Consider the following 11,251-nt stretch of genomic DNA (forward strand, 5'->3'; position numbering starts at 1 on the left):
AACCGATAGAAGAACACTCCTAAGAAGTGTCATACGACTCCCCGGGGAAAGAGTTTTAAGCTCCCAATCCTCCAACTTCTTACTCACCATCTGCACAAGGGGATCAAAAAGAGAGCAAACTCTGTTCCCACGAAACAAAGGAACTCCGAGGTATTTGATAGGAAGATGACCCTCCCCAAACCCAGTGATACGAAGGAGACGGGAACGAGTACGACCAGAACACCTCGGAGGCAAAATAATGGCGCTCTTAAATGCATTCACCAACTGCCCCGAGCAGTTTTCATAGTGATGCAAAAAAGCCATGAGACTGTTCATCTCACGAGTCCCACCAGTGGCAAAAATAATGAAATCATCAGCATAAGCCAGGTGGGAAAGAGGGAGATCACAACCAGATCGGTACCTAATCGCAGGATACTGACGATAAAGACGATCAAGCCCACGCGAAAGGTACTCAGCCCCCAGAATGAAAAGAAGAGGGGACAAAGGGTCCCCCTGCCGGAGACCCCTAGTGGATCCAAAGAATCCGGTGAGTGAACCATTGATATTAACTGAAAAATGGCAATGAGAAATGCAGGCAGATATCAACGACACAACCTGCTCGGAAAAGCCATAATGCCTCAAAACATCCAACAGAAAAGACCATTGGACCCTATCATAGGCTTTGGCCATATCCAATTTCAAAATAACATTGCCCCCACGGGTGGGGAGAGAAAGACTATGAGTAAGCTCTTGAGCAAGGAGGATATTATCCGAAATCACCCGCCCTGGAACAAAGCCACTCTGATTCCACGAAACAAGCCTCTCCGCCACCACCTTCAATCTAGAATATAAAAGTTTGGAAATGATCTTATTGGTCACATTACACAAGCTGATAGGACGAAAGTCCGACCAAGCCTGAGCACCCATGACTTTGGGAATCAATGTGATCGTGGTGGCAGTAAACCCCTGTGGCAAGGGACTACCCCGAAAGAAATCAAGAACCGCATCCAAAACATCCTGATGGACAATCTCCCAGCAATGCTGAAAGAAAGCCGAAGAGAAACCATCAGGCCCCGCCACACTAGCACGATGTATGGAGAAAACAGTTGCCCGCACTTCCTCCAAAGAAGGGGGGGCAGCAATATTGGCGTTCTCCAAATCCGAGATCACCAAGGGGAAGTCAGAAAAATCTGGGCAAGAAAGCACAAAAGGGTCCCCAGTAAGCAGGTTTTGGAAAAAGGCGGCCCCTGACTGCTGAATAAGATCAGGAGAAGTAAGGCAAGAGCCATTGTCCCAAATACGAAAAATCTTATTAGCCACCCGTTTTTTCTTGACCATATTGTGGAAGAGTTTGGTGTTTCTCTCACCATCCTCTAACCACCTACAAGCGGCCTTTTGCCGCCAAAAATCCGCCTCCATGGTGGTAACCCGAGCAAGGTCATCATTGCAATTGGACAAACTAGTCCAATGCAAATCCGAAGGATCAGCCTCGCAAACTGCCTCAGCAACCCGGACAGCCTGCTCTGCCTCAGCAAGTTTGGCAAAAAGATCACCAAAAACACTCTTATTCCACCACTTCAGATGACTCTTGAGGCGCTTCAATTTCACAAAAAGACGGTGCATGCCGTTCAAATGACACGGCAAATTCCAATTAAGCCGCACCGTCTGCAAAAACCCATGGTGCCTGAGCCACATGCTCTGAAAGCGAAAAGAACTCGGCCCACTAGCAAAAACCGGGACTGACACAAAAAGAGGACAATGATCAGAGACTGTCCGAATGAGGTGCTCCACACGAATAGAATGAAAATGGTCACCCCAATCAACAGACACAAAAACCCGATCCAGACGCTTCCAAATGGTCTTGTTCGTCCACGTGAACGAAGACCCCTCAAAACCAGCATCCACTAACCCAGAATCCAAAATAAAGTGATTAAATTCTTCCATGGGAAGCAACCGCCCACCAGAAGAACCCAAACACTCCGACGAATTTCTAACTACATTAAAGTCGCCACCAACAAGCCAAGGACCCTGATCAGGCTTCACCTGAAGCAAAGAAGTCCAAAGCTGTCTGCGCTCAATGTAGTCACACTTAGCATATACAAAGGAACAAAACACAGTGGTAGGCAAAAAACTAGCAGAAACCCGGAAGTGAAGGAATTGAGGGTGATCAAGGAGACACTCAACCATCACATCCTCAGCAAAAAAAACCCAGATATGACCCGATGAGTTCGATACAACTCGAGAAAAACCAAAACGACGAGTCATAAAACGAACATCAAGATCAATCATGGGTTCCAAAATAGCCAAGATCTTGACTCTCTTTTCTTTAACGTGGGCATGTAGCCTCTGTTGAGACTCCGAGCTCCGGAGCCCCCTGACATTCCATATGAGAAAATTCATGGAGAATGGGCACCAGAACCGCCCTGTCGCTTTTTACGCGACCTATGAAAAGCATTCTCCTTCCTTTTCTTAATATCCCCCATATCAGCATCTAGAATACGAATTTCAGACCTAGAGCCATCACCCGACTCAGAATGCCGATCAAATTCCGGATCAGTATCTCCAGCAGATTCCAGCCGGAAGACCAACTCACTGACAGAAGGCCCCTGCCTAGCAACCAATTCCTCGACCGCAGAGGAAGCATCATCAGGAGACAAAGGAACAGAGGGGATGGAATGACTACTGTGATTCAAAGTGCAAGGCCCCAGAGAACCAAACACAGGCAACTCAGAAGTAGACGGTACCCCAGTACCATCCACACAATCACCCAACTGTAACCCTCCATCAATAACCTCATCACTGAGGATCACACCCTCAACAAGAACAGACTCCAATTGATCCTTGCCAGAAGTCCCAACACCAGCATCCTCCAGATTACCACGTGGAGGATCCGTATCAACACAATGTAATCCAACAGGATCAGGCTCCGCATCCTGCTCATGCGAGAGCACCTCAAAAGGATTCAACTCAAGAGGATTCTTCCTGGGAAGAACCTGCCGAACTGGCCTCCTTCTCCCTCTACGTCGGGGACCCGTGCCAATTTTCTGAAGCTGAGGCTGGGTCCCCAAATTAAAAGCAGGAGCAACACCCCCTGGTGGGGCAGGCTCTGTAGAAATGGGAGACTGACCAGTAGCACGGTCAGCAGGCTTAGGACGAACGGGTTTTGGGTTTTTGCCATGGGAATAACAAACACTGGTCGAATGACCCAGCATTTTGCAATCCGTGCAGTACCCAGGGATGCGCTCATAAATGACTTCAATTTCTTGAGCATGATCACCCCAACCCACCCAAACTTCTTTGACCAGCGGTTCCATCACATTAATTTCAACACAGACTCGAGCAAATGCACCCCGAGTCGAATCCGCAGTATGATCATCCATTTTCACCGGTTTCCCCACAATTTTAGCCAAAGCAAAGAGACTTTGCTTAGAAAACAAATGAAGGGGAAGACCCGGGAAACGGATCCAAACAGGTGCAATGGGTGACTCCTCCTGAAGATTAAACTCTGGCGTCCACTTAGAGAAGCGGACCGACAGAGGTCCCACCTGCATAATGCCTTTAGTCCAAAATAAAGCGTAGTCTTCCTCACAAGCTAGTGTGAGAACAAGAAAACCCCTAGGCATAAATTTCAAGTCAAACGATCTAACTAATCCCAGTTTAGCAAAAGCCGCAGAAATACCAGAATTTGGAACTAGAGATCGATTACCGGAAATTTTTCCAACCAGAGCAAATTTGAAAGGTTCTGCCAGGGAAGAAATTACCTCTTCCGGGAATAGAATACCCGGTTTTCCATTCCGAAGAGTTGGCACAGGCATATCAGTCATTGAATTGTGCAACTCATCAAAGCTTTTCTTGGCCGTCCGAGGGGACGTTGGAGTCAGGATATCAAGAAATGACACAGTAAGCGGAGAAGGAACACGTGTACCTGATTTGACCGGTCCAGCACGATTGTTGACTGCCGAGTCAACTCGCCCAACTCGTTGACTTGACTCGCCTGAGTTGACTCGCGAGTCACCTGCCGGAGCACCACCCTGGAACGGCGACGGTGAGGGGAGTCCAGAACCGGTACCAATTGAGCAAGAACCGGGCAACGGAGGGACCAATTGATGCGAAGAAGACGTAGAAACCCTAATCTCACGTTGAAATTGGGGGTTTCCGACCGGTGGCCGGAAACCTGAAATTGAACTTGGCAATATCCTACCCATGCCTGGACGAAGAGATGGGCCAGAGGAATTGAAAAAAAACGCCGGATCGGCGCCGGAAATCGGAGAAGATTTTGACGGAAAAATCGCGCCTGGCAACGAAATAGTAGATCTGAAATTGCCGGCGACGGTGAACGGCGTTGGGGCTGAAACCGGTGCCATCTGAATCGTGTGTGAATGGGCATCACAGATCGGGGCTTGGATTGTACCGACGTTACAGGAATCGGCCGGAATCGAAGGAATTGATTCCGGCGAGCTCGTGAACAGTGAAATCGGAACTTCAATCGGAGATTGTGGTGGATTGACGAGGTTATTGAAGGTGAGGCATGTACCAAACGAACCGTCTGGACGAGGCGAGTCTAACCGTGGGTGGTCGGCGCCGATTGGAGCAGAGGACGGCGCCAACGAAATGTTGGACGGAAAATGGCAGTTTTCGATCGGAAAATAGGACGTGTTACCGGACTCCGAATCAGCTGGTTTTTGGATATGTTGGTCGCCGTGAGGAGGCGGTTCCGGTGGTATATGGCGCCGGTCAGGGTCCGGCGGCGGTGACATGGCGGCAAGTGAACGTGAATAGTACCAAATGTAGTGTGTGTTTTCTCACGCTTTTAGTGTGTGTTTTTTGAGAGAATTTTTTCTGGTTCAAACTGGTTTAGGGTTTAGGGTTTAGGGTTTTTTTTTTTTTTTTTTTTTTTTAAAAAAAAAACACCGCCGGAGGCGGGGGGGTTAGGCAGACCCCTACCTGTATATATCCACAAAATAGACAGTAACAAAATACAGAAGACATAATAAAAACCTAAAAGAGGAGGTGGATAAAACCAAAACCTCCTCAAAAAGGCTAAAGCAGTAGAAACGAAAAAAACAAAGCACCTAGGGGAGTAAATACAGAAGCAAAACTAACCCTAGAAAGCTACTGAAAAAACGCCAGAAACTAAACATATACAAACATCACTAATAACAACATTCTGAGGAAGACCAAATGATAACGGCGAGATGAACGCAAAGTCAATGCAAAAGCTCTCATCCCTGAGCTATCACCCTGGAGAAAGCTATCTGTCAAAATGAATATAATCTGGTAGCTGACAACTGTACCGAACCCTCCAGTCAAAAGAATGTCTGGCCAGGAAGTCACTATACAATGGCGATCCCAGAGCAAAATATACATCGCAATCCCGCCAGAACAAAAGATATCCAACATATGAAGCAAAAGAACATAAAGCACAAGCCCATGAAGTAGAAGTCTGACGAACATGGCAAGAAACAGAGGATCATCCTGAAAGCACCCTGTGAATCCACCATGACATCCAGCAAAAACCTCTACTATAGCTGATACGGCGAGCAAGGAGAACCAGCAGTAAACGCCCGCCAGGGACCATGAGTGGGTCAAAGGAAAGCACCACCAGAAACAGTGCAGAAACCCACTCCGAACAAACAAGAACAAACATGTCATGAGCAAGTGTCTGTACCCACTTGCACGGACCATATGAAAGTGGAAAACATCCAGCAAGAACAATAACCAGGACGAACACAACCTGTGCCAATGTCTGGACCCACTAGCACAGAGAAAATGTGAATGACAAACAAATTCCCAGAGCAATATACCTGCAATAAAAATACATATATATATATATATATATATATATATATATATATATATATATATATAATATCCAACATATGTGATACAGAAAGAGATCCAAAAAGAGGAAAGGGCACAAATGGCTAAGAGTATCTATATCTAAGGTAAGGGAGCCCGAAACGATCCGAACGGGCAAGGATGGAGATATCTCTAGGTAGGGAAGGACCTAACTCTAAGGTATAATTCCTGAGTAAATGAGCCCTCGCCGCCAAGGCATCCGCCACCGAATTCCCTTCCCGGTAAATATGCGATAGATGAACTGAACGCCCCCTCATCAGCAAACGAATCCGTGTAACAATATGCTCAAGATCCCAAGTACACCGGCGGGAGCGAAGTATAAGAAGAGATATACGAGAGTCAGTCTCAATCCAAAGAGGGAAGAAATGAAGATCAGAAGAAATGAGAAGACCCCTCCAAATAGCCCAAAGTTCTGCCCGGATATTGGTCCCAACTCCAATGAACTCACTGAAAGAAACCAGCACCTGACCAGAGGAGTCACGAACAACACCACCAATAGTAGAAGCTCCAGGACTACCTCTCGAACTCCCATCCACATTCAGTTTGAAGCACCCAACCGGCGGTCTCAACCAACGGACAATCGCCATTTTATGAACCCTGCGCGTATCAACAAAAAACCCCAGCGACCTCGCAGCATGTAAAACACCACGCCAGTGCATAGGTTTAACAGTAGACGCAGCGTGAGCGAGACGCAAATAGGACAAAATCTGAGACTTAACAGTCTCCCCAGAAATGTGCAAATGACGGTGTTTCGCATCATTCCTAGCTGTCCAGAGAAACCATAAAACAATGAAAGGCAAAAACTCCTTCACGTGGCCTCTAGGTGTCCACCCCGGATGCCTCTTCCAAGCACTGAGGAAGAGTCTGAAATCACTAGTAAGGGGAATACGGACATGAAAAACAGCCCCAAAAAAATGCCATACAGATCTGGCAATAGGGCTGTCAATGAAAATGTGCGTGAATGTCTCAGGCATCTCACAGCACTGACATTTAGACGCCAACTCGAAACCACGACGCTGGAGAACATCGTCAACTGGAAGCCATTGATGCCAAAACCTCCATAGGAAGAAAGACATAGTAGGCCTCAGCCAACTGCCCCAGCAAGGAGTGAATATATCAGAAACTTGGTCTCTCAGGCGGACAAGCTCCCAAGCGGATTTTATCGAAAAAACACCGTCAGAACTATGCACCCAAATGGCCAAATCGGGCTCACCCAATGCAATAGGGATCAGAGCAATAGTCTCAGCAATAGAGGGAGGAACAACTGAACAGAGGAAATCAAAATCCCAAACCCCATCTGAAATAAAGTGAGAAACACGGACACCTCGATCCCCCCTAACCGGTAACTGACTAGATAATGGAACATCCCCACACCAGATATCATCCCAAAAATTAACATCTCCCATCCCAACTCTCCATCGAATGCCAGATTCAGCACGAGGCCTAATCTTAAGCAAACGACGCCAAGTGGGAGAAATGAACCCAGTAGATGAAACACAAGCTGGATGCACCAACTGGCAGTATTTTCTCATCATGAATTTGGCCCATAGGGATGAACCTTGACGAAAACGAAACCATAATTTAATGGAGAAGCTTTCCACAATATCTTTGAGCCTGCGAAATCCAAGACCCCCTTCAGAGACAGGAAGACATGCACGAGACCACCTCGCCCAATGCCATTTCTTATCCAAGGGTCTGGACCCCCACAAGAAACCATTGAAAACCTTCTCAAGCCTCTCCATAACTGCCAGAGGTGGCTGGACTACCTGGAACATGTAAAGGGGAACCGAAAGAAGAACACTCCTAAGAAGTGTCATACGACTCCCCGGGGAAAGCGTTTTAAGCTCCCAACCCTCCAACTTCTTACTCACCATCTGCACAAGGGGATCAAAAAGAGAGCAAACTCTATTCCCACGAAACAAAGGAACTCCGAGGTATTTGATAGGAAGATGACCCTCCCCAAACCCAGTGATACGAAGGAGACGGGAACGAGTACGACCAGAACACCTCGGAGGCAAAATAATGGCGCTCTTAAATGCATTCACCAACTGCCCCGAGCAGTTTTCATAGTGATGCAAAAAATCCATGAGACTGTTCATCTCACGAGTCCCACCAGTGGCAAAAATAATAATATCATCAGCATAAGCCAGGTGGGAAATAGGGAGATCACAACCAGATCGGTACCTAATCGCAGGAAACTGACGATAAAGACGATCAAGACCACGCGAAAGGTACTCAGCCCCTAGAATGAAAAGAAGTGGGGACAAAGGGTCGCCCTGCCGGAGACCCCTAGTGGATCCAAAGAATCCGGTGAGTGAACCATTGATATTAACTGAAAATTGGCAATGAGAAATGCAGGCAGATATCATCGACACAACCTGCTCTGAAAAGCCATAATGCCTCAAAACATCCAACAGAAAAGACCATTGGACCCTATCATAGGCTTTGGCCATATCCAATTTCAAAATGACATTGCCACCACGGGTGGGGAGAGAAAGACTATGAGTAAGCTCTTGAGCAAGGAGGATATTATCCGAAATCACCCTCCCTGGAACAAAGCCACTCTGATTCCACGAAACAAGCCTCTCCGCCACCACCTTCAATCGAGAATACAAAAGTTTTGAAATTATCTTATTGGTCACATTACACAAGCTGATAGGACGAAAGTCCGACCAAGCCTGAGCACCCATGACTTTGGGAATCAATGTGATCGTGGTGGCAGTGAACCCCTGTGGCATGGGACTACCCCGAAAGAAATCAAGAACCGCATCCAAAACATCCTGATGGACAATCTCCCAGCAATGCTGAAAGAAGGCCGAAGAGAAACCATCAGGCCCCGCCACACTATCACGATGTATGGAGAAAACAGTCGCCCGCACCTCCTCCAAAGAAGGGGGGGCAGCAATATTGGCGTTCTCCAAATCCGAGATCACCAAGGGGAAGTCAGAAAAATCTGGGCAAGAAAGCACAAAAGGATCCCCAGTAAGCAGGTTTTGAAAAAAGGCGGCCCCAGACTGCTGAATAAGATCAGGGGAAGTAAGGCAAGAGCCATTATCCCAAATACGGAAAATTTTATTAGCCACCCGTTTTTTCTTGACCATATTGTGGAAGAGTTTGGTGTTCCTCTCACCATCCTCTAACCACCTACAAGCGGCTTTTTGCCGCCAAAAATCCGCCTCCATGGCGGTAACTCGAGCAAGATCGACATTGCAATTGGACAAAGTAGTCCAATGCAAATCCGAAGGATCAGCCTCGCAAACTGCCTCAGCAACCCGGACAGCCTGCTCCGCCTCCGCAAGTTTGGCAAAAAGATCACCAAAAACACCCTTGTTCCACCACTTCAGATGGCTCTTCAGGCGCTTCAATTTCACAAAAAGACGGTGCATGCCGTTCAAATGACACGGCAAATTCCAATTAAGCCGCACCGTCTGCAAAAAACCATGGTGCCTGAGCCACATGCTCTGAAAGCGAAAAGAAGTCGGCCCACTAGCAAAAATCCGGGACTGACACAAAAAGAGGACAATGATCAGAGACTGTACGAATGAGGTGCTCCACACGAATAGAATGAAAATGGTCACCCCAATCAACAGACACAAAAACCCGATCAAGACGCTTCCAAATGGTCTTGTTCGTCCACGTGAACGAAGACCCCTCAAAACCAGCATCCACTAACCCAGAATCCAAAATAAAATGATTAAATTCTTCCATGGGAAGTAACCGCCCACCAGAAGAACCCAAACACTCAGACGAATTTCTAACTACATTAAAGTCGCCACCAACAAGCCAAGGACCCTGATCAGGCTTAACCTGAAGCAAAGAAGTCCAGAGCTGTCTGCGCTCAATGTAATCACACTTAGCATAAACAAAGGAGCAAAAAACAGTGGTCGGCAAAAAACTAGCAGAAACCCGGAAGTGAAGGAATTGAGTGTGATCAAGGAGACACTCAACCATCACATCCTCAGCAAAGAAAACCCAGATATGACCCGAGGAGTTCGATATAACTCGAGAAAAACCAAAACGACGAGTCATAAACCGAACATCCAGATCAATCATGGGTTCCAAAATAGCCAAGATCTTGACTCTCTTTTCTTTAACATGGGCATGAAGCCTTTGTTGAGACTCCGAGCTCCGGAGCCCCCTGACATTCCATATGAGAAAATTCATGGAGAATGGGCACCAGAACCGCCCTGTCGCTTTTTACGCGACCTATGAAAAGCATTCTCCTTCCTTTTCTTAACATCTCCCATATCAGCATCCAGAATACGACTTTCAGACCTACAACCATCACCCGACTCGGAATGCCGATCAAATTCGTGATCAGAATCTCCAGCAGATTCCAGCCGGAAGACCAACTCACTGACAGAAGGTCCCTGCCTAGCAACCAATTCCTCAACCGCAGAGGAAGCATCATCAGGAGACAAAGGAACAGAGGGGATGGAATGACTACTGTGATTCAAAGTGCAAGGCCCCAGAGAACCAAACACAGGCAACTTAGAAGTAGACGGTACCCCAATACCGTCCACGCAATCACCCAACTGGACCCCTCCATCAATAATCTCATCACTGAGGGTCACACCCTCAACAAGAACAGACTCCAATTGTTCCTTTCCAGAAGACCCAACACCGGCATCCTCCAGATTACCACATGGAGGGTCCAAATCAACACAATCTAATCCAACAGGATCAATCTCCTCATCCTGCCCATGCGAGAGCACCTCAAAAGGATTCAACTCAAGAGGATTCTTCCTTGGAAGAACCTGCCGAACTGGCCTCTTTCTCCCTCTACGTCGGGGACCCGTGCCAGTTTTCTGAAGCTGAGGCTGGGCCCCCAAATTAAAACCAGGAGCAACACCCCCTGGTGGGGCAACACCCCCTGATGGGGCAGGCTCTGTAGAAGTGGGAGACTGACGAGGAGCACGGTCAGCAGGCTTGGGACGAACGGGTTTTGGGTTCTTGCCATGGGAATAACAAACACTGGTCGAATGACCCAGCATTTTGCAATCCGTGCAGTATCCGGGGATTCGCTCATAAATGACTTCAATTTCTTGAGCATGATCACCCCAACCCACCCAAATTTCTTTGACTGGTGTTTCCAACACATTAATTTCAACACAGACTCGGGCAAAAGCACCCCGAGTAGATTCAGCAGTATGGTCATCCATCTTCACCGGTTTCCCCACAATTTTGGCCAAAGCAAATAGACTTTGCTTAGAAAACAAATGAAGGGGAAGACCCGGGAAGCGGATCCAAACAGGAGCAATGGGAGACTCCTCCTGAAGATTAAACTCTGGCGTCCACTTAGAGAAGCGGATCGACAGAGGTCCCACCTGCATAACCCCCTTAGTCCAAAAGAACGCATAGTCTTCTTCACAAGCAAGTGTGAGAACAAGAAAACCCCGAGGCATGAACTTTA

At 47.4% G+C, this 11,251-nt stretch overlaps 1 protein-coding gene across 1 annotated transcript; it reads right to left on the reverse strand.

Moving 5' to 3' along the window:
- Window positions 1-9,324: 9,324 nt before the first annotated feature.
- LOC140824412 (uncharacterized) lies at window positions 9,325-10,002 on the reverse strand. Its single transcript, XM_073186003.1, has one exon. The coding sequence runs from the start codon at window positions 10,000-10,002 to the stop codon at window positions 9,325-9,327; it is 678 nt and encodes a 225-aa protein (XP_073042104.1).
- Window positions 10,003-11,251: the final 1,249 nt, after the last annotated feature.

Source organism: Primulina eburnea, chromosome 2 (assembly GCF_022965805.1).
Source record: "Primulina eburnea isolate SZY01 chromosome 2, ASM2296580v1, whole genome shotgun sequence".
Classification (NCBI taxonomy): Eukaryota; Viridiplantae; Streptophyta; class Magnoliopsida; order Lamiales; family Gesneriaceae; genus Primulina; species Primulina eburnea.

What these genes read in the sequence shown, in the direction of transcription:
- LOC140824412 (XM_073186003.1), bottom strand. Translation starts at nt 10,002, where the DNA reads ATGAATTTTCTCATATGGAATGTCAGGGGGCTCCGGAGCTCGGAGTCT.